At 47.0% G+C, this 24368-nt stretch overlaps 1 protein-coding gene across 2 annotated transcripts in view; it reads left to right on the forward strand.

Moving 5' to 3' along the window:
• The window catches only part of ST8SIA5 (ST8 alpha-N-acetyl-neuraminide alpha-2,8-sialyltransferase 5), a 103103-nt gene that overhangs the window by 21470 nt on the left and 57265 nt on the right, over positions 1-24368 (forward strand). Inside the window, exon 2 of one of the 2 annotated variants that reach the window (XM_050767965.1) lies at positions 20341-20448. The exons of the other annotated variant lie outside the window; for it this stretch is intronic. Within the exon in view, the coding sequence (XP_050623922.1) occupies positions 20341-20448 (108 nt within the window). The remainder of the gene's footprint in view (positions 1-20340; positions 20449-24368) is intronic. 2 annotated transcript variants of the gene reach the window in all.

Here is a 24368-nt window from a genome sequence, read left to right on the forward strand (position 1 = left end):
CACAGCCCCAGGAGATTGGTACCATAGGGACTGGAGGATCTATCTGGAGTGTGGTTCTCGAGGGGGAGGGTGCCCTAGAAAGAAGGGATGCTGCTCTGACTGCAGCCTGGGTGTGCAGTGGGTCAGCAGAGTGACTTTCCAGTTTTACTGGTCAGAGCAAGTTTCTCTTGAGCACTTGCTGCAAAACTGAGATGAGGTGAGGCCAGCAAGTGATCCAGGGAACAAAATTTAAGGTGGCCCCTACTCTCAGGTGTCAGCATTGTACTTACATGAGCCTGAGAATGAGGACCTCTTTAAATGTTCTGTACTGGGTGCCCTGCTGGCTTTCGTCTAATCCTGGCTCTGACCTGCCATATGCCCAGCCCTGCACCAGGTGCTGGATGTGAGTTTCCTGCACCTTCCTCAGATATCCCTCAGGAGCACAGTGATACCCTCTCACTCCCGGATTCCGTCTCTTCTTCATTGCCTCCCCCTACCTTTTTTTTTTTTTTTTTTTTGACATTTCTATTTTCCAGTGATTTACCACTTAGAGGATTTAATTTCTCCTTTTTGATGTATCCAGGTCATTCACTTCTTATCTAATAATTCTCTTAATTTAGCTCTTAACCATACCTATTATCCTAGGGACACCCCTCCTCCCCGCAGGTGAAGGATTCATCAGGTAATAATATTAACTATTGGCCAGGAGTTTGTCTCACACCTGTAATCCCAGCACTTTGAGAGGTTGAGGTGGGCAGATTACCTGAGGTCAGGAGTTTGAGACCAGCCTGGCCAGTGTGGCGAAATCCCATCTCTACTAAAAATACAAAAATTTGTCGGGCGTGGTGGTGCATGCCTGTAATTCCAGTTCCTCAGGAGGCTGAGGCAGGAGAATCGCTTGAACCTGGGAGGTGGAGGTTGTAGTGAGCCAAGATTATGCCACTGCACTCCAGCCTGGGCAACAGAGTGAGACTCTGTCTCAAAAAAAAAAAAAAAACTAATTATTAACATTCACTAAGGGATCATGAGGCAGGTTCTAACCTAAGAAGCTAATCCTAAATGAGGATTATTTCATTTAATCCTCTCCATAGTCCTATTAAATAGATAGTTTTCCTTATTTCATATTCATGCAGAGAGGGGAGGTAACATGTGTAAAGTCACACAGGTGGTAAGACCCTTGTAAGAGATGCTTTGTTCACCTCTGAATTCTCAAGTCGTAGCACAGTGCCTGACACTAATTGTTCAATGGATGGATTCATACAAAGGGAATCCTGAAACTTTATCCTAACAATCAAGAAACATGCATTAAACACCCCCTCAGCTTTGCACTGGGGAGAGGGGATGCTACTAAAGAATTATTTGGTATGATTCATGTCCTTAAGAAACTTACAGAACACTTAAAGAGACAAACATGAAAAATTATGTAAGACAGTGTATAAATAAACTCGCAGTTTTGTAGCATAGACTATAAATCTTGTAGGTTTCAGAGGAGACAGCAATGAGGGTGGTGGGAGTAGCCTGGTGGGACCTGACAGAGGCTTTGAAGAACTGATGGGTCTCAGAGACTGGATGTGGGGGGATCTGGGGACAGGCTGAGGTGTTGAGGTAGGAGGAGCGGGTGATGGAAGCTATCAAAGATTTGAAAGTTTCTTTTTAGACACCAGTGCTCTGTGAAGCTGACTGACGGCCTGTCTGGTCTCTGTTTAGCCTCATGCAGTGTGAGTGGGTGGACAAGATGGCTTCCTGTCTTCCAGCTCTGGTGACGTGGGGCACAAGGGACTGGTCTTTCAGAAGAACGGCTCAGGCTGGGCTTTGCCGGCTCCTTCTAGGGGGCCCACAGGTCCTGCAGAGCCCCTGGACTGGCTGGGTGGAGGGAATGGAAATAAGGCAGGCAAGCCAGGATATGTGTGTGGGATGCTGCACTGTGGGTTCTGGGGGTTTAATGCCACACTGAGGGGCAGAGGGGCAGGTCCTGGGAGAATAAAATGCATCCACGCTCACTCCAGCCTGAGATCCCATCTGATTTTGTGCTGCATTTGCCGAGTCTCTGGGCAAAGGAAGGCCAAACCTCCCTCCCCTCACTCCTCCAGCTTGCCAACTCCCCATTCTTCCTCAGCAGATGAAAGGATCAATACTTCCTAAGACCACCATTGCCACACCCACAACTCCCAAAAGGAGGCAAGAATTCCCAAGTGCTTTCTCTTTCTTCCATGGTAGGCTGGGCTGTTGTCCTCCTTCTAATCCTAGTTCATTTTTGGGGGTTCTCTTTCCACCCAGCAGTGCCTGCAGAGCCAATGTCCCCACACCTATGTGCCCCTACCCCCACCCATTGCCCTTCTGCTGGTGAGGTGCTATTTTGCAGGCCCAGTTTCAGGCCCCTCTTAGTTCAGGTTGGTTAATTGGTTCATTCATCATTCATGTGGAAAGCATCCATTGAGTGCCCTTTGTGTACTAGCCCTGCACTGTCCACTAGCCACTAGCCCCATGTGACTACTGAGCACTGGAAGTGTGGTCTGACTTGAGACATGCTGTCTGTACATATACAATACACGTTAGATTTCAAAGACATAATACAAAAAAGGGATGTGACATATCTCCTTAACTTTTTTATATTGTTTGTGTGTTGAAGTGATAATATTCAGATACATTAGGTTAAATTAAGTATGTAATTGAAATTAATTTTACCTGTTTCTTTTCACTTTCAAAAAATCTTTTTGGGAATTGTAGATTCATACACAGCTGTAACAAATAACACAGAGAGAACCTGTATCTACTTCCACTAATTTCCTCCAAAGATAACATCTTTCAAAATAGTACAATATCATGACCAGACATGGTGGCTCATGTCTGTAATCCTAACACTTTGGGAGCCAAGGTGGGAGATCACTTGACCCCAGGAGTTTGAGACTAGCTTGGGCAACAGAGTGATACCCTGTGTCTACAAAAAAAAAAAAAAAAATATATATATATATATATATATATATATATATATCCAGGTGTGGTGGTGCATGCCTGTAGTCCTGGCTACTCAGGAGGCTGACATGGGAGGATTGCTTGGACCCAGGAAGTTGAGGCTGCAGTCAGCTATGACAGCACCACTACATTCCAGCCTGGGTAACAGAGCAAGACCCTATCTGAAAAAACAAAACACCCCAAACAATATAGTACAATATCACAACCAGGAAATTCACATTGATACAATCCGTCAATTCTCACTTCACCAATTTTGTATGCACTCATTTGTAAGTCTGTGTATTTAGTTCTAAGCAATTTTATTACATGAATTTTTACTTTTTTATAATGTGGCTACCAGAAAATTTAAAATTATATATGTGACTCCTGGTATATTTCTATTGGTGCTGCTATAGACATTGGTTACTGTATTAGTCAGGGTTCTCTAGAGGCACAGAACTAATATATAAAGAGCAGTTTATTAAGGAGTATTGACTCACATGATCACAAAGCAAAGTCCCACAATGGGCCTTCTACAAGCTGAGGAGCAAGGAAGCCAGTCCAATTCCCGAAACCTCAAAAGTAGGGAAGCCAACAGAGCAGTCCTCAGTCTGTGGCCGAAGACCTGACAGCCCATGGCAAACCACTGGTGTTAAGTCCAAGAGTCCAAAAGCTGAAGAACTTGGAGTCTGATGTTCCAGGGCAGGAAGCATCCAGCACGGAGAAAGATGAAGGCCAGGAGACTCAGTAAGCCTGTTTTATTCTAGCCACATTGGCAGTTGATTAGACGGTGCCCACCCACATTGAGGGTGGGTCTGCCTCTCCCAGTCCACTGACTCAAATGTTCATCTCCTTTGGCAACACCCTCACAGACACACTCAGGAACAATATTTTGTATCCCTCAATCTAATCAAGTTGACACTTTAACTATCACACTTAAACAAGATGGATAAAACAGGGTACTCTCCTGGGGTAGGGCAGGGAGGGCTCAAACGCACATGAAGAATTTACAACTATCTTATATGCTAAGTGCCAAGTGGATGGTGCAAACTCTTGTTCATTGCTGCTGGAATCAGAGAGCAGAGAGACCCCTCTGGCCAAGGACTGTGTAGGAGTCCATGCTCACCTTAGAAGTAAGGATGCTCTGCTTGAAACAGGATGGGGGCTCCAGTCCTGCCCACCTAGTTCACTCGTTCCCAACCCTGCCTCCACCATTTTCCCTCTTCTCCTCTGCAGAGGCTCAAAGGGTGTCCCAGTGTTCCACAGAGTCAATTTGGGAACCACTGGACAAGATTCAGGCTCTGAGTGGAGCCTGGAAAAGGAAGAGTAAGATTTCTGCCCAAAGGATTAGAGAGGCAACCCCAGGTATACTACCAGGGTTGCTGTACCAAGGACCACACACTGGAGGGCTGAAACCACAGAGAGTTACTGTCCCACAGTTCTGGAGGCTGGAAGTCTGATATCAAGATATCAGCAGCAGTTCCTTCCAAGGCTGCGAGGAAGAATCTATTCTTTGCCTCTTCCCTACTTCTGGTGGTTTGCAGGTAATCTTCAGTGCTCCTTGGCTTGTAGATCTCTGCCTTCATCTTCACCTAGTGGTCTCCTTTGTGGTCTCTATGACCAAATTTCCCCTTTTCAAAAGGACACCAGTCATATTGGATTAGGGCCAACCCTACTCCAGTATGACATCATCTTGCTGAACTAATTGCATCTGCAAGGACCCCGTTTCCAGCTAAGGTCAAAATCACCGGTGCTGGGGTTGGGTGTGGGTAGGACTTCAGCTATGAATTCTGGGGGGACACAATCCAACCCATAACAAGGAAACTTGTAGAAGCAAACAGCCAGGTGCAGGAATGAAATGGTTGGTTAGGTTCAGTGGGACTGGGTTCCATAGGCTTGGGAGAGAGTATAGGCGCTAACCTCGGAGGCTTGCACACACACAGGTGCACACACACATGCATGCACACGTGTGCACACGGGGAATCCAGGCATGTCATACGATGAATAAAACATTATTTGTGGGAGCTCTTGACAGACAGAGTGGTTGGGATGAATGCTTGGTTGAGCGTTTGAGGGGACCGTCACCCACCATGTCCACATCTCTCCTTGGACCCCCAAGGAGAAGGGAGGGGTCTGCAGTGTACTCACTGTGGCGTGCGTTTAGGGCCTGAATGCAGAGGAGAGCTGCAAGACTGGTGCACACCCCTTCCCCCCGCCTGTTTACCTCTTGTAGGAGCCCTTCCTTTAAATGAAATATCTGACAAAGAGCAGTTGGAAGGGGCATGACATTGTTGGATGGCCCCAGGTGCCCGCTTGTGTCGGTCTCTTCCTGAGGTGAGCAGTGGAGACAATCTGGGAGGGGGTGGGCTGACAGTGGGGGCCTGGGACACTAGGCTGGGGAGCAGAAACGCACTGAGGTTGGCCTTGGGGGCCTAGGCTCAGGCCATTGCAGCATGAAGACTGGAGGCCGTCCCAGGGCTCTACCTGGAGCTTGTTCTGTCCCTCTCCGGACCCCTCCCATGGCTGGGTGCCCTGGTGTGCACTCCCCCCTCCCCTTGCCTTGGCACTATAAGTGCTTGCACTCCCCTGGGCCTGCAGAGCCTTGATGGCTTTAGAATCCAGGATGCTCGCCTGCTCATCAGGACCCCAGGACACAGGACCAAGGGTCCCAAGGAGGCCTTCCTGCTGCCACCTGCAGAGCCCCATCTGCCCCAATGTCTGTCATAGCCTCACCACTTTCCTCCTTTCCCTTCTAGGGTGGAGATTGGGGGAATGTGGGGGGACGGCCTAGGGGTTGGGGGTCTCTCCGTTCCTCTCCTCTCTCCAGACACTCCTGCCCTGCAGCATCTTTTCTTGTGCCACCAATGAAAGGCCCCCCAGGTGGACCCTGGTGAATGAAACCCCTTCCTTTTTCTGATGAGGGAATTGTTACCCTCTGGAGAATCACAGGAAAGTAACATGAGTCACAGAGTGAGTCAGGAGCATGGACAGGCAAGGGAGCGCAGATCCTGGTCATTGCGCCTGTTCATCCCGCTGAGAACGCTGCGCAACCGGCAGCATCTCCACTTTGATCTAGGTGGGAAGGTCCTAGCACCTTCTCTGAGAGGCCTATCTCCTTACTTAGACCTGGGGATGGTGGAGGGCTTTGGGGGGCGGGTGGGGAAAGGGCAGTCAGAGCCCCCTAGGGGCAGGGAGAGGCCTACATTCTGGGCCCATCCCATAGAGACTCCTGGCTGAGTTCTTGGCTCCTCCAGAGATGAAATTGGGCCCACCTTCCTCTCACATGGCTTTGAGGGACCCCAGAAAGGTGGTGTTCCTTTCTTCCATGAACTGATGTCCCATCACTGGCCATCCTGCCCCTGGCTCACTCAGCACCAGTGAAAGCTCATCCTCCTCTCGCTTCTGCGTCTGCAGGGGACAGGCCTCATCTAGCGCATCCACCTGGGCTGGCCCCTCATCACCCACTTCCTGTCCTGCTCACGTGTCCCCTTCCCAGAGAGGCCTCCCCGACTGCCCTGTGTGGAATAACATTCCTCCCTGACCCCAAGCCCCTTATCCCCCTTTCTTCCCTTTATTTCTTCCACAACACCTTTCACCCTTTAGCATATGGCGCATTTTGTCGCCTATTAGTTTACTGTCATCATATCTGTCTCCCTCTGGTGAAAATTAAGAGTTGCTGGGGCAAGGCTTTGGTGGCTTGCTTGCTGTTGAGCCTCAGTATGTGGTCTGGGATGGCTGTTGGACCAATATAGGATAATATAATAAAATAAATATTATACATATATAACAAGATAAAAATAGAATGAATGGGAAAAGAAAGGTACCCTCAATACACTGTGAGGTCCAATGCAAGTGATTTGCTAATTAACAATAGGAAAGCAATTATACATTTTATTTCACAAGCTTGGCTTGGTGTGAAAGAAATGGCTCATTTTTAAATTCTCTTTTCATTAAAAACATGACTAAACCTTACCCACCAGTTTATGAGAAATTGAATCCACCAGTGTTGAGGTGCCTTCGGGGTCTTCCCCCTCCTAGGATTGTGTGAAGACCCTGGGGGTCTTGTGTGGAACAGAACAATGCCGTGGGCCCCCTGGGCTGTGCTGGCCTTGCTGATCTGCTCACTGCTTTCTGGAGGCTTCTGAAGCCCTGGGTCCAGCCTCCCAAGCTGCCCCTTTCTGAGGTCCTACTATCCCTTGTGAGGGATGTGGAGAGAGGGACCTTAAGCTGCTAGCACGGGCTTCCTGGTTTGGGCCATGGTCTCACCACTTCCACCACAGCCCTCCCCAGACCCAGAGGCACTGGCCCCCCTCCTCCCCCAGGACTCTCTTACACAGTTTCTTCACAGCACAATTTCTTGAGCACTGAAACCTTTCAGCCCCCACAACCCAGTTGGCCCTGGGTTGAAGATGAAAAAACCAAGCTACCTTTCTAGAATGGAGGAAGGAAAATACAAATGAATAATTCAGTAGATTATCCTCCCACAAAAGTTAAATAGCAACGTTTGTGAATGATATACTTCTTTTATTGTTTTTTTAACGAATAGCACCTACTCAAGGTTATCCCTGTAATGATAGGGAGTACAGTCATTCTCATTCCTATTGTATGCCTGTAAAGAGGGTGGGGGTAGTGACAGGCAGGGCCCTGGAATGCGCTCACCTGGGCCAGTGTGAGGATGGTAGCAAAGGGGAACAGGTGTGTTGTGCATGAGGCCAGAAGGCTGAGGTCACTGACCCAGCACCCCAATATGGGAAGACCCCAAGGTATGCTGTGTGCAACTGACTCCCAGGACAGGATCCAGACCTTGGGTGCTGAGAGGACTGAACTAGGAGTCAGGACTCCTGGGTTCCAGGCCTATCTTTGCCCCCAGGTGGCTTGAGCTAACTTTCCACTCTATGCCCGTTTCCTCAGCTGTGATGGCTGACGGTGTACTCTGCCTCCCTCCCTCACAGGACTGGGGTCAGGATAGAGCAAGATGCTGCAACTCAGGGACTGTCACGGTCCACAGCCTACAGCATGTCGTATTTGGTCTGCACAGTGTTTCAAGTTTGGATTCATTGGCAACCTTTAAGAACTGGGAAATGAAAAATAAAAGCCTGGACTTCCTGCACCTCTTGGACAAATAAGCAAAGTGGCAACCCGAGGCCTGTCTTCCCATATCTCAGGCAGCGCAGACACCCTTCCCCGTTCTTGTTGCCTTCACTTTGCTCGTTCTCTGTCCAGCCCCCTCATGCCCAGGTTTGAATTTGCTCCCTGGTAGAAGTGAAGCACTTTGTGGAAATATAAATGATTAATGTGCAGTTTTACTTTTATTGGCTGTTTTACCCAGGGTGCGTGATACTCTAAAAGGTCCAAGAAGAGCACAGATGAGCTCTCTAAGGAGAGCTTCTTGAGCAAAAGTGTGAATGTTATGGTGCCATCCCTAACTTTAGAGATGACGGTCATAGGATGAGCAGGGTCCTCCCCTGGCCAGGATGGATCCATCAGGAAGGTAAGGGCATCTGTTCTGGGGTGGCTGCTGGCTTGAGACTGAGTTGTCTTGAAGGAGAAGCAGATTTGGCTTTGTTCTTGGTCAAGACTTGGGTCAGGAAGGGCTTTCAGATCAGTGGCTCCAGCCACTCTGGCTGCTGATCCTTGGGGTCCTCGCTTTCCACAGGGGCCTGGGCTTTCCTGCTGGGGCAAGAGGGAGGTGAAGGGGGCCCTGAGCCCGGTGATCGGTGGGTGACCTCTAGTTCCCCGACGGGTATGGGTAGTAGCAGTTACTCAGGAGAAAGGCATGACATTTTCAGCATGAAACAACTGTCCCTGTTTTGTTTTCGTCATTTTTCATTTTTGTGTTAATACCAGCCATCATCGTCATTACCATTCCTCCTGTTTGTGCAACGCCGAGTTACCAAAAGGCCTTTTTCTTTTTCTTTTGGTAGAGAAAGAAAATATTTTTATTATTGAATAAGCGTTAAATCAGAATGTAGTGCTCATCACAAGCAATCTGCTAAGAGACTGCAAAGACAGAAAGAAATCTCCCCCTTGACATAGCCAGGCAGCTACAACCGCTACCCGCATCTTCTCCGGATAAACAACTAGCCCTCCTGTAGTTGACAGAGCCATTTGTCACACAGAGTTCATCTTCACTTCACCTGGTAGTTGGGGTGACCATCTGTGTTAGCTAATTGGCTTTATCCAGAGGAGAAACAAACTTCTCATATCTTTATGACAGGAGATAGTTTTGCAAGCCGGAGCAAGACACCCACTGAAGTGAGATTCCTACCTTCCTGCAGAAACTTGGAAATAGGAGTACTGTCTTCCTTGATTTTTACATTTCAAAGAGATAGCTCCCAGATTTTTGAGAAGGAAGGCCCTGGGTCATAAAACTGAAGAAAAACCTGTTTAATTTTTCTTTTTGAGACAGAGTCTCACTCTGTCACCCAGGCTGGAGTGCAGTGGCGTGATCTCGGTTCACTGCAACCTCCGCCTCCCGGATTCAAGCAATTCTCCTGCCTCAGCCTCCCGAGTAGCTGGGATTACAGGCTTGTGCCACCACGCCTGGCTAATTTTTTTGTATTTTTAGTAGGGATGGGGTTTCATCATATTGGCCAAGCTGGTCTCGAACTCCTGACTTTGTGATCCACCCACCTTGACCTCCCAAAGTGCTGGGATTGCAGGCGTGAGCCACCACGCCCGGCCACAAACCTGTTTAATTTTGAAAATGATTTATCTACACGTTTTAAAGAAGAGAAAGTACTTACAAGTTTGCTAACGTAATACTCTAAGAAAAAGGAGAGGAATAAAAAGAAGGCTTCTTCTCTTATTTGAGACAGTCCCAGAAGAATTTATTGAGGACCTACTGCGTGCCTCTAAGCAACCTAGAAAGTTGTCTAGGATTATTATTTTATTATTACTATTATTGTTTTGAGTTTACATTGTTCCCACTTTTTAATGTGGTTATAAAAATAATACATTGTTCATCGTAAAGCTTTCAGAGCCAAAAAGTAGGAAGAAGCAGGAAAAAAAAATTTCACATTATCCTACCACTCAGAGACATCAGAACTTTTTGACTTGTTTTCTTTCAGGTTTTCCACTAAGCACTTTTTAAAAAGATGTATGAAATAATAGTGAATTTACACATATATTCTGACTTTTTTTGCTTAAATTTAATGGTTTCCCTATGTCATTTAAAACGTCTTTATATATATGATGTTTTGGTGGTTACATGGCCATCCATGTGGTTTTTTTTTCTTTGTTTTTTTTTGAGACAGGGTCTGCCTGGAGTGCAGTGGCACAGTCAGGTCTCACTGTAGCCTCACTCTCCCAAGCTCAAGTGATCCTCCTGCCTCAGCCTGCCAAATAGCTGGGACTATAGGTGTGTGCCACTATGCGCGGCCAATTACAAAAAAATTAGTAGAGATGGGGTCTCACTATATTGCCCAAGCTGGTCTAGAACTCCTGGGCTCAAGCAATTCTCCTGCCTCATCCTCCCAAAGTGCTGGGATTACAAGTGTGAGCCACCGTGCCAGCCCTCCCATCATTCTGAAGCACTGCAGTCCCCAGCCTTTTCCTAATGGTGCCTGTTTAGGTTGCCTGATTAATAAGACTTGAGACAACAGTCTGTCTGGTTCAAACCCTCTTTGTGATTTTGATAATTTCCTGAGGATAAAATCCTGAAAGGGGTATCACTGGGACCAAAGGTATAAGCATTATTAAACCTTTTGATAGATATTTCCAAATCCTCTTTCAGAAAGTTGATACCAAAGACCAGCCTTGAGTATTAACATTACATATATTTTACCAATTTGATAGGTTAAAAATAAGATTGTATTATTTTCATTTGCATGTCTTTGGTTACTAGTCAGATTAAACACACACCAAAATTTAATTTTGTTTATTTTTTGTAAATATTTGTTGTTGTTTCTTTTTTCTTTTTTAGACGCAGGGTGTTGCTCTGTCATCCAGGCTGTAGTGCAGTAGCACAATCATAGCTCAGTGCAGCCTTGAACTCCGGGTCTCTCCTCCCACTTCAGCCTCCCAAAGCACTGGAAGTACAGGCATTAGCCACTGTGCCCAGCCTACTTTTGCTTATTTACTTTTATTTTTATTTTTTGAGACAGCATCTTGCCCCGTCACCCAGGCTGGAGTGCAGTGGTGTGATCATGACTAGTTGCAGCCTCAACCTCCTGTGCTCAAAAGATCTTCCTGCCGCAGCCTCCCAAGCTCTAATTTTTTGATTTTTTTTTTTGGTAGAGACAGAGTCTCACTATGTTGCCCAGGCTGGTCTCAAACTCCTGAGTTCAAGCTATCCCCCTGCCTTGGCCTCTCAAAGTGCCAGGCCTACTTTTATTTATTTTTTGAAAAAGTAATGCAAGCATGTATAAAATCAAAAGTTACGAAAGTGTGTACAAATGGAAAGGAAGATTTCTCACCTTGTCCATCAACCACTCCGTTATCTTTTCTGGATGCAAACATTGGGTTAAATACATTTTAATTGTGCATTATTAGATGTAAAAGCCTTTATATGCATGTTAGCATTTATATGTCTGCTTTTGTAGACTGTTTATATCCTTAGGTTGAGGATTATTCATCCTCTTTGACAGATGAGAAAACTGAGACTTAAAGAGGTTCAGTGCTGAGAGTTTCAGTGCTGAGAATCACAGTGCTGGTGAATGGTGGAATGTGAACCCCTCTATCCAAGAATCTCTAGAGGCAGGCATTGCCCAGAGGTGAGTCATCTGTTTGGATGGCTATTGAAGCTCTGAAGAAAGTGCCACCTATGGGGCTGGTGTTAACACCTTTAAAGGAACATGGCAGCTGCAGGTGTGTGAGTGATGGAGAGGCACTGATAACACCTTCTTATCCAGAGCCTTCTTCCTCATCAAATTGGCACTTCTGCCTAAAATCCTGCGAAAGGCTGTTTAGCAATTGGAGCTATTTGCCCCTCACTGAGAACTAGCAGTTTCTGGGATTAGTGCTGCAGTTCTTAGCAGAGCCCTGGCCTGGCCTTCTCCAGCTCGCTGCTTTTTCTGTCCTCTCGCTACCCCCCAACCTCTGGACTCTTCCCAGGACCCCACCTGTGCAAGGTGGTCATTTCCCAATTAATGGTTAAAACCAGACTGTCAGTTCTTGAGGTCAGCAGCAGTATCTCCTAACATTGAAGAAGTCCATTTGTAATTGTAGGCCGCAACACTGTCATTCTTTTGGAGTCTGAGTGACAGGTTAATGGGTAAGATACTTTAGGGACAGGGGACAGCCCCTGTGGCCCTTCAACTCACACCCCTCCCTGCCTGGTGCCCCTTACTAGCTCTGGATGATCCACTGTACACCTTGTCTCTTGGGTGGAAGTTTGCCTGGTGGCACCTCTAACATCTCTATGGCTGCAGCCCCTTTGCCTGCCCCTGGAGGGCTGAACTCAACAAGCAGTCTGGCATGTGTTTTTGGCTGGCCTCCCCTCCCTCTGTTTCTTCCTCTTTCCCAGGACTGGTAAGACTCTCCTGTTCCAATTTTCTTTAAAGGGGCCTCTGGGGAGGGTGGAGCTCAGGATCTCATAGTTCTAGAACCTCAAGGCACTCACCCCTAGCCCCCTTTCCCCACTCTGATTGCTTAAGGACCTTGAAAAAGACAATTTGTGGCTCAGGTTTAGATATAAAGTCTAGTTTCTTCCCTAGGAAGGACCATAATTATGTAGGGGTGACAGAACTCAGAGATAGACAGGCAGAAGTGACTGCTGAGTCAGGCAGGATGAGAAGATGTAGGGGGTTTGAGAGTAAGTGCTGACTTGTTCCAAGGTGGGATGGCCCAGTAGGCTGGGTCGGAGTGGTCAAGAAGGGCCTCAGGGAAGTGGTGGTGCTTCAGCTAGACATTGAAGGTTGAGGGACATTGAGGCAGGTGGGGCGCAGGATGAGTGTGGGAGCACAATGGTGGCTTAAAAAGATGAGGTTTGCAGAGGGGTGCAAGTGAAACTGCAGGACCACTGCTGGGGAACTGAGTTTAGGGTCTGGAATCCTGTCCTTTGCGTCGTGGGGAGTCTTGGAAGGTTCTGGAACAGACAAGTGGTGCTATTGGGATACTCCTTAGGAAGCTCACTCTGATGGCAGTGTTTAGGACATTGGGCAGGGAAGGTATGAAGACCTAGGAGACCATCTAAGAAGCAGCTGCCTTCCTGTCCTCTACTGACCTGAAAAACAGAGCATAGCAATGACAGTGGCTTCAGTTTCACCCTCCAGAGCCTGTGGGGGCCTCAACCTGGAGCAGGAGGCTATTGGAGGTGGTTTGCAAGGATGGGTTCGGTTGCATTTTGTCTTGAGCACATGACCAGTCTTTTGGTGACCTGGGCTGCACGCTGTGCCCCACTGGGTTGAGCAGTCAGCACATGGGGTCCTGGGCTCTGGCGTCAGGGGTGGGGCTTCTGTGGGGAACCCAAGTCCATGGCGCCAAGTGCCCTGTGCCCCATAGATTCATCCTCTTTTTGTTCAGCCATCCTGGAGATTCCAGCATCTGAGTGGGCACTCGCACACGCTTGGCCCCAGGCCTACCATATGCAAAGGCAGATTGTGCAGGAGCCCACACACTGTGAATGGAGAGCTACACATGTGCCACTTCCTCCCCTTCCTGTGTCCCCCACAAAATTGCCTCCACTGGCCTCCTCTAGTGCCAGAAATTCTGTGACTTTGGCTCTTCAATCAAAATGGAAAAGGATCTCAGAGATGACTTAGTTCAGCCTCTTCATTTTACAATATTCTATGGTTATTATTATTATTATTTTTGAGACAGAGTCTCACTCCATCACCAGGCTGGAGTGCAGTGGTGCGATCTCAGCTCACTGCAACCTCCGCTCCCAGGTTCAAGCGATTCTCCTGCCTCAGCCTCCCGAGTAGCTGGAACTACAGGTGCATGCCACCACGCCCAGCTAATTTTTGTGTTTTTAGTAGAGACAGGGTTTCACCATGTTGACCTCTTGACCTTGTGATCTGCCTGCCTCAGCCTCCCAAAATGCTGGGATTACAGGCGTGAGCTACCACGCCTAGCCATGGTTTGTTTTATATAGACTTCATCATTAAACAGTCCACAGCAATGGCAGCAGCTCGAACAATATTAAAAATACTGGACAATGGAAAAGTCTTTTTACCCCCAAAAAAGAGCATGAGAACATGGGGTTAAAGGAGAGAAGGAGGAAACATGGGCCCTGGCGTTGGGCTTGGGCTTGAATACTTTCTCTGTTCTTCACAGTATCTGGGCAGGTTGTAACTCTAATCTCCCTAGGTTCAGTTTCCTCATCTATGAAATGGCATACTAATGCCCACCTATAGGCTTTTGGGAGGATTTGAAATAACTGTAAATCTGTCACAGTGCCTGGAACATATATATATTTTAATCCATTGGCAAAAATTTTAATAAGATAATGTCTTACAATTTTTGGAGGGTATTATTAATGGAGGTAATTCTACCTGTTTTTAAATTGCTTCCCCAAGATGTGATTTTTGCCTTCTGTCCTGAAATTCCCCTGGTAGTTGGCTCGGGGAAGCATGGGCAGCTTTCCCCACCCTCTGATGGCTGTAGGATTCATTGCCACGAGAGCAAGGGGCTAAGTTACATGGCTGTGGGTTACACAACCGGGGACCTGGCTGAGCCAGGTTGTCAGCAATAACCACACGACAGAGAAAAGCTGAGTCTCCATAAACATATCCCGGATTTCATAATCAGAAAATCCAGACAGAGCTATTTTTATTTTAACAGGCACATAACTTTTGAGTAAGTATGGGCGTGAGGTGGCACCACACACTTTTCAGTGCTTGGGGCCTCTAAATATCTGAATTCAGTCTTGAATAAATCAGTTTACATAATTCTTTATATGTTCTATTTCCTTAGGTTCAAGGCTGTGTTCAATCCTAGCTTAACGTGCAAGGTGCAAAGATTCTGCAAGGCTGACTGAGTCCAGGAAGCTGACCTTGGCTACTCTAAGGCCTTGTTAGTGATTACCAGTTTAGCACAGTTAAGCACTTGTTTTTTTGTTGTTGTCGTTTGTTTGTTTGTTTTTTGAGATGAAGTCTCGCTGTGTCACCCAGGCTGGAATGCAGTGGCGTCATCTTGACTCAATGCAACCTCCGCCTCCCGGGTTCAAGCAATTCTCTGCCTCAGCCTCCCTAGTAGCTGAGATTACAGGCGTGCGCCACCACATCTGGCTAATTTTTTTGTATTTTTAGTAGAGATGGGGTTCCACCATCTTGGCCAGGTTGGTCTTGAACTCCTGACCTCATGATTCCCCTACCTTGGCCTCCCAAAGTGCTGGGATTACAGGCACGAGCCACCGTGCCTGGACTTAAAACTTATTTTAACATGTAGTTTTATTGTAGAAATATAGACTACAAAGGAATATGGAGAACAATATAACAAACATTCATGCAGTCATGACTGAGAATTAGCAGTGTTAACAAATGTTAACATCCTGTCATATTCACTTCAAATATTTTCCTTCTGAAAAAATAAATTAGACATAAAAAACCAGTTACAGCATTCCATTTAAGCACTTGATTTTGTCCTCTCTTGTTTGCTAATATTTCCATGTGTGTTAGTGTACTTATCTCAATTTTATGGTGAGCATTTTGGAAACAAGAGTTTGCTCTTTGCTGTTACTTGGCCCAGCAACTACCAGTTCCTGATGCATAGTAGATGCTCAATAAATGTTGTATAAATGAATGAGTGAACAAAATGTTTTGTTTTTTAACGTTTTTTACAAATTTGTTTTATTTAATTATTATTTTTGAGACAGAGTCTCACTCGGTCACCCAGACTGGAGTGCAGTGGCGCAACCTCAGCTCACTGCAGCCTCTGCCTCCCAGGTTCAAGCAATTCTCCTGCCTCAGCCTCCCAAGTAGCTGGGACTACAGGTACGCACCACCATGCTTGGATAAATTTTTTTTTTTTTTTTTTTTTTTTTTAAGTAGAGACAGGGTTTCACCATGTTGGTCAGGCTGGTCTCAAACTCCTGACCTCAAGTGATCCTCCCACCATGGCCTCCCAAAGTACTGGCATTACAGGCGTGAGCCACCGTGCCCAGCCATGAAATGTTTTTCCTTTTGTCATCTTCCTTTATACCTCCACGCACCTTCCTCATTGGGTTTCTTTGACTAATAATAGATCCTATCCTTAGTTCAGGAATGGAATTTAAATTATATAATACATTGGTTTTGAAAATTATGCAATTAGGTTTTTTTGAGATAAATGAGTAAACATTGCTAAACCAAAAGAAAGAATAAACTTTAATTCCAGCTACAAAAGTAACCAGATTTCTGGTATAAAACCTTACATAAATGGAACTACTACTGTGTATCTCCTTTTGTAGCTTGTTTTTTCCCCCCATTTAATAATGAGTGTCTTTCTAAGTTATCATATTTTCTGCTCAGTAGTCCCTCACTTCTATAGTCCTGGGAGGGGACTGCCATGTGAAGGGACTTGGGGTCTCACCATGGGTAGGAGGACAGTGTGGTTGGATAGCTGACCATTCATGCATTTTGTGGGAAGAAGTCTAGCTGGTTAGACTATTTTTAAGGACCCGTGAGTCTCATAGCAGACTCCTGGGCTGGACGTTGATTTAATATGTTTGTGAACTAGCTAGTTTGCAAAATCTCGGGTGGAAATATTACTGTTTTCTTGGCCTCTAGGCTGTTTGGTAAAGGCTTTTAGGAGTAGAAGCATTTAGAGTTAGCCCTTGGTTTAAATCTTAGCTTGGCTACTTGTTACTTGGGCAAGCTGCTAAACCTCTCTGAGCTGCGTATTTCATCAGCTGTAAATGGAGATAATGAGATTTTCCTTCTTCCTTCCTTCCTTTCTCTCTCTTTCTTTTCCTTCCTTCCTTCCTTCCTTCCTTCCTTCCTTCCTTCCTTCCTTCCTTCCTTCCTTCCTTCCTTCCTTCCTCTCTTCCTCTCTTCCTCTCTTTCTTTCTTTCATCTTGCTCTGTCACCCAGGCTGGAGTGCAGTGACATGATCTCTCCTCACTGCAACCTCAGCCTCCCGGGTTCAAGTGATTCTCATGCGTCAGCCTCCCAGAGTAGCCGTGATTACAGGCATGTGCCACCACACCCAGCTAATTTTTGTATATTTAGTAGGCACGGGGTTTCACCATGTTGGCTAGGCTGGTCTCGAACTCCTGACCTCAAGTGATCCACCCGTCTCGGTTTCCCAAAGTTCTGGGATTACAGGTGTGAGCCACCATGCGTGGCCCTATCATGAGATTTTCTGTGTGAGGCGTTTGTAGGAATTGAGACCATTTATGTAAAGGGCTGGGTTCGTAATAGGTGCTCAAAGTGTCTCTCTTCCGAATAAACCAAGCCCAAATTTTCTCCAAGAAATACCTTGGTGATCTCTTTGAAAGGAAACAACCACTTCAATAAATAAACAAATGGATAAATGAATAACTATTGAATCAGAACCAGACCGGAGCACTTCTGTTTTTTGAATGGACTAAGAACTGGACAAGCATTTTGTTTGGCTTTGGCCTCTGTCCTGTGAGTTGTACCTTTTGCTCTGAGCTCCCCATTGCTGTGGAGCCTGGAGTGTATGAGAACGGGGTCTACTGTCACTCAGCAAAGCATCGCTGGAGCACCTCATGTGTGCAGCTCTCTGCTAGCAGGGCCCCAAGGAGCCTCCTCAGCCTCGGGTCTGGCTGAGAGACCAAGCTGAAACACGCTTGGGAGGTGAGTTAGACTTCTGAAGAGGGGCATGCATGGGCATCATAGAAGAAGGCTCAGATCTGTGATACTTGCAGTCAAGGACTTTGAAAGCAACTGAGACAGTTATCTTTAAAGAGGCCTCAAGAGGTGCAGAGACTCAGGCACTCAGCCTGTTATTGGAGATATGGATGGATCAGTTCCCAGCTCCAGTGACCATCTGCTTCCCCATTCCCTTAGCTTAGAGGCTATTTATTATTAAGGGTTTTATTGAAAAAAAAAATTTCCTTTTTTTTTTTTTTTTTTAAGATGGAGTTTCACTCTTGTCACCCAGGCTGGAGTGCAATGGCATGATCTCAGCTCACTGCAACCTCCACCTCCCAGGTTCAAGCGATTCTCCTGCCTCAGCCTCCCGAGTAGCTGTGATTACAGGCACCTGCCACCATGCCCAGCTAATTTTTGTATTTTTAGTAGAGACAGGGTTTCACCATGCTGGCCAGGCTGGTCTCGAACTCCTGACCTCAGGCAATCCGCCTGCTTCGGCCTTCCAAAGTGCTGGGATTACAGGCGTGAGCCACTACGCTCGGCCTTCCTCTTTTTTCATTTGTCTTTTTCCCCCTGCATTCTTTTTATAAGTGTTTCACTATTTACTTATTTATGTATTCATTCATTCATCCATTCGTTCAAGACAGGGTCTCACTCTCTTGCTCAGGCTGGAGTGCAGTGGTGTGATCTCGGCTCACTTCAACCTCCACCTCCCAGGATCAAGGGATTCTCCTGCCTTAGCCTCCCAAGGCGAGTGCCACCATGCCCAGCTAATTTTTGTATTTTTTGTAGAGATGGGGTTTCACCATGTTGTCTAGTCTGGTCTCAAACTCCTGAGCTCAGGTGATCCACTCACCTCGGCCTCCCGAAGTGCTGGGATTATAGGCATGAGCCAACAAGCCTGGCTTCACTATTTATTTACAGAACTATTTCACATCCATGATTCTGTCCAGTCAAAAGTTCTTTCTGAGGCGATGCTATTGGCTTTGGCCAGTCGGAGAATGGAATCATCTGACTCACCCATCCTGCAAATGGCCCTCTGGATAACAGGTTTTAAACTGGTCATTAAACCTGCCTGTAACCTTGTCAATTTCGCCTGTGTCCTTTTGCGTGGACACATGGTCCTTGGCACTGATGACATGGTTGCTGGTGTAGCATTTCCTTGGGAGGTACAGGTTTATGAGTTCACTGGCATCGTTCTGCATATTGAGACCACACTGGGCATGAGCAGAGAAAGCTGTTTTGTTTTGTTTTGTTCTCTGACCGTTACCGTTTTCTTCACATGCTGATGGTCCTAATAGCCTGTTTATATTTAAGGGCCAGCAAGTCACTAGAAGGTTTCTTGGAAGCTCTGTGGATTGTTATAGACAGCGATTCTCAATTGGGGCAATTTTGCCCCCAGGAGACACTGGCAATGTCTGGAGACATTTTTGATTGCCGCAACAGAAGGGTCCGGGGTACAATGCTGCTGGCGTCTAGTGGTAGAGAGCAGGGATGTTGCTCAGCATCCTATAATGCACAGGACAGTCCCACAACAAAGAAGTAGCCAGCCCCAGATGCCATAGTGCCAGGCTGAGAAAGCCTGCCCTGGGGCGATTAAGCAGGCACCAACCCTTTCCTCCATATCTGTTTCTTTTGAGCAGGTCAGTTTCCCTCCTGAGAAACCCATCCCTCAACAAACCTGGAAGGCAGGTGTGTGGCCCAAGCATTCAGAAGCCAGGTGCACTCAGTAAGCAGACTTTCAGGCACACCCGCTGTTTTCAGTGCAGAGTCTCTGATATAAGAAAACAGCGCAGAACTTCTGTGAGTCAGTTTCCCCAGAAAGCAATCTCCTGACATCTGTGAGGTGGGCAGTTAGAGTGGCCAGGCTGCCTGGGCTTGGGAAGAGGGCCTGGTATGGGAATTCACAGGGCATTGGGGAGAGGGTTGTCTAACTGCTTTTTGTGTGGACTTCAAACAATCCTGCTCTTAGCTCCATTTTGCACTCCCACCTTTGCTGGCCTGGGGACCTTCCATTCCTGAGCCTTCCTGAGTTGTTCACTGCGAGTAGATCTGCTTTTTGCAGGCAGTCAGGTGTCCATTCTCTGGTGAGGTCCGTGACCTTGTGCTTTTCATCATCCAGCATGTTATTGCTGGCCCCTTCTATGGCCTTCTCCCCACATGCATGTCTGTATTTATCCCTTTGCTGTCATTTTAGTGAGCGTTGGGGAAGGAGTGGAGATAAACATGTGTTGAGTGCACATCTTGAACCAAAAATGGTATCCTTGTGTGCTGGAATACTGTAGATTTTATTAAAAGCTCTGAAGTGTGTCTGGCTTTTGAGGAGGACAAAATGCTGGTGCTGGTGCTGGTGCTGGCACTCTTTTGGTTTAACTGGAGGCAGGAATTGAGGGATGGCACGGTATAGGAGGTAGAAGAGCTCTGTGACCTTTGTCTCGCGAAGTCTCAATGTCCCTGTGTATGAAATGCGTGCTCTCAGCCCTGCTGGTACAGATGGAATGAGGGGATGGGTGCGGAACAGCAGAGAGCACTGCAGAGTGCTGTGGTTTATGATCGCCGTCCTCATGGTTGGAGTCAGTACCATTGCTTCCTTTAACTGCGTGACCAAGGCGATGTGTCACTTGGGCACAGCGACAGAATGTGGCTCTCTGGTAGGCAGGCTTAACCCAGCAAATGAGCATGAGTACCAACTGCCTCGTTTTCTTGCCAGAGGCCTCCAGTTTGGTTGGCAGAGTGGTGACCAGCTGTCCAATTGGACGGGGCTCTTTAATGTCACGGATGATCCAGCAGTGCAGAGCGGCAGTGACTCCAGCTCCAGGTACAGACCCCGGCAAAAGGCCAGGGAGGGGGGAAGCCTGACCCGGGGTGACCCTGCAGCCCCTGCCACATTGTCCACTTCCTAGGATGGAAGAAGCAGGCTCGTTCCGGTGGCTCAAAACTCCCTGCACTTTGGTATCCCACCTGGTTCCTTTAACCTGGGGGTGAATGAGTTTGAAGGATGAGGCACAGGACCCAACCACAACCGAGCAGGGATTCACTGGCCCCTTCTATCCGGGGGGTAGGGTGGGGAGTCTTGGTCTCAAACCTCCATTTAGGGGTGGGGGCCGAAGCTCTGTCCCTGCTGCAGGGATTTCAGATATCAGCCAGCAAGTGTGTGTAGGTGTGTGTGGGTGGGTGGCATCAAGAAGCGGGTGTCAGGTGGGTGTTCCCTGCTTCTCTGAAGTCCCCTGCCCAGGTACTCCCTGCCCTGCCCACAGGGGAGATTGCCCTTGGCTGGAGCAGAACCATTTCCATCAAGATGGTGCTGAGATTTGCTATGCGCCCTATCATGTGGCTATTTCCTCTTGATCAGTAATATTTGTTGAATGAATAAAAATGGAATATTCTGAGGCTGGGCACACTCATTGCAGGGAGGGTATTGTGGAGAATTTTTGCAGATGAGGCAGGATACTGTCTCTGCTGGGAGCTGGGTGTGACTGGAACCTGCCAGCTAAGCATTCCCAGGGGCTGATTAAGCTGTTTGGTTTCTTAATTTTTGTATTTCTAAGGAGGGGGTAACTCTCACGTACGTTTCCCTGAGAGAGAGGCTTACATTTTTGTTGCTGGTGATTTTGACACACAAACATTAAATTGACCCTGCAGAGGAGAAGTAATGGGTTTTTCAAGGACCCCTGATATGTATGTTTTTATTCAATGCTTTGAGAAAGATGAGGCTCTGGTGTCAGAAAACAGTTGAGCAAATGTCCACAGACGTGCCTGAGGGTGTGGGGATGGCCACACATGGTGTCCTGGGCTGGAGGGTCTTATGCTGGCCTTTGGGACCACAGTTCTTTCCATGGAAGTGCAGAGGGAGCTCTGGACATCACAGGTGAGGTGGGGGCCCATGCTTGTCCTGGGAAGCTGAGCCTCCCATGCTGGCCTGTCTGCTGAGTGGCCCTGCCTCCCAGGTGGTGAGCAGTCTAGGTAAGTCAGCAAGTGTGTACCTCCCTACTGAACTCCTGGAAGAGTTCTTCAAGAGGTTTGGGGTAGAAAATGCTAGTCAAGACGAGGCATGGTGGCTCATGCCTGTAATCCCAGCACTTTGGGAGGTCAAGGCAGGCGTATCACTTGAGGTCAGGAGTTTGAGACCAGCCTGGCCAACATGGTAAACCCCATTTCCACTAAAAATACAAAAATTAGCTGGGTGTGGTGGCACATGCCTATAATCCTAGCTACTTGGGAGGCTGAGGCGGGAGAATAGCTTGAACCTGGGAGGCGGAGGCTGCAGTGAGCTGAGATTGTGCCACTGCACTCCAGCCTGAGTGACAGTGAAACCCTGTCAAGAAAGAAAGAAAGAAAGAGAGAGGGAGAGGGAGGGAGGGAGGAAGGAAGGAAAAGAAAGAAAGAGAAAGAAAGAGAAAAGAGAAAGAGAAAGAAAGAAAGAGAAAGAAAGAAAGAAAGAGAAAGAAAGAAGAGAAGAGAAGAGAAGAGAGAAAAGAAAAGAAAAGAAAAGAAAAGAAAAGTGAGTCAAGTGAGCAAGACAGACAGATGGGCCCCTGGGAAGCTGTTTCTGGGCAGATGTCTCCAGGTAGTGGCTGAAACCATTGCCATTGCGTGGGCTCCATTCCTAACTTTTCCTGCTGCCAGCATCTTTTTCTTTCCTTCCTCTTTCCACGGTTTCACCTGTAACTTCTCTTACCCCTCACTGCACCTGTGTTCTCCTCTGCCTTTCTTCCTGTTAGCTGTTCTTGGCCCTCCTTCCTTTCTCCCTCCCCATTGCCTCCCTCTCTCCTCCACGTCCTTGCTTCCCTACTGCCTTTCTTACTCCCCTTGCCCTTTATTTTCTCTGCCCTTCTCTCCATGATCTGGGCCAGCTTCCTTTTTCCTATCAGCTGGGAGCCAGCAGGGCCAGAAACACAGCTGACCTCTGTCAAGTTGGTTTTGGAATTCAGGTGCCTTTGATGCAACATTATTACCAGCTGAGTTGACTTGCTTCTGGAGTGCTCCCATCTGAGCAAGAATTTCCGTAGTCACAGAATAAATGGCGTGACCACACCTTCCACATTTTCCTGGACAATTCCAATTTCAAATATCCATTTCTAGTTGACCCCAAAGTACCCACTTAGTTGAAGGACTGCAGTATGAGGGTCCCCACATGTGGGAAATAGTGGTTAACGTAGTTAGAATGGAACTGGATATTGAAGAGTTTTTACCCTGGTGTGTGAGCAGCTTCTGCCTTCTTTAAAATGGGCAGGACAGCTCCTGGCAGCAGATGTGCAGAGCTTGGGGGAGGACCTAACGAGGACACCATGTACATTGTCCCAATTAACAACTCTCCAAATCTGGAAGATGGGATGAGCTTCATGGTATTCTTCACCTATTGAATAATTCAGTGCATGCCATGTTTTGCTATCTATAGTTGTGTGGTGTTGAAGTGTGGTACAACCTGTTATTTATTATTAACAGTTTGGAAAGGAAGTCAGGAAGTACCAAATATAACCAGAGGATGAAGAGGGGCAAAAAAGCAAATGACTCATACATTGTATATACTCAAGCAGGAGCCACAAGGAGAAGGAGCTAGTCCAAATGATTAGTCTGGAAAACTCCAAACAGCACCACAAAGCAAATTCAAGCCAGATAGTGCTCATAAAAGGCTGTGGTCAGATCTTCTTATTGGTCACAGGCTGGGGGAAGTCCAGGCTGAATTAGAAAGGTGCGAGCTATAAGATATACATTGACATATAGCTTTATTAATTTCAAGTCTAGGTCTATAATGTGTTGTCCAATAAGCATCCTTAGGGGAACTGATTTAATGAGCATATAGGAATAATTTTCTTTTTCTTTTTCTTTCTTTTTTTTTTTGAGACAGAGTTTCACTCCATCGCTCAGGCTGGAATGCAGTGGTGCAATCTTGATTCACTGCAACCTCCGCCTCCCGGGTGCAAGCAATTCTCCTCCCTCAGCCTACTGAGTAGCTGGGACTACAGGCATCTGCCACCAGGGCTGGCTAACTTTTGTATCTTTTAGTAGAGACAGGGTTTCACTATGTTGGCCAGGCTGGGTCTTGAACTCCTGACCTCAAGTGATCCACCTGCCTCGGCCTCCCAAAGTGCTGGGATTACAGGTGTGAGCCATGGCACCCAGCTGGAATAATTTTCAATCAGCAAATGTTTCTATTTAAGTGGGTGTTTTGCACAAGTAGGAAGGCCTGTGAAGACCTTGCTCATGTGTTTGTGCTTCCATCTTCTCAGCAAGACAGTGGTTGTGCATCTTCAGTTTTGAATTCCCAGCACCTAGTGTGGCACCTGTTATGTAGTAGGTGCTCAATAAATGTGAATTGTGTAAAAAAAAAAATGAATTACACAAGGAAATAGTAAAGGCTATTGGTAAGAAAGCAAACTTTGATTTCAGTGTTCCTGAGTCTTCCCTTAGAGATTTATTCCTTTGGATTCAACCTTGTCTCCTGCCATTGCCTTTGAAACGTTGTCTCCTTTCTGGAAACACATTAGAATCAGAAACTCATTCACAGGCTGGAATTGCCAGAGAATTCGCTCTTGAAAAGAGCTGATAGTAGGGCAGGCTGACATTTGTGGGCTTCTGGGTGGGAAAAGGAAGACTGACAGTTGGTGGGGGTGGGGTATAAAAAGTAGAGAGGGTGGAGAAGCCCTGTCTCTACTAAAAATACAAAATTAGCCAGGCGTGATGGCACATATCTGTAATCCCAGCTACTCGGGAGGCTGAGACAGGAGAATCGCTTGA

Source organism: Macaca thibetana, chromosome 18 (assembly GCF_024542745.1).
Source record: "Macaca thibetana thibetana isolate TM-01 chromosome 18, ASM2454274v1, whole genome shotgun sequence".
Taxonomy (NCBI): Eukaryota; Metazoa; Chordata; class Mammalia; order Primates; family Cercopithecidae; genus Macaca; species Macaca thibetana.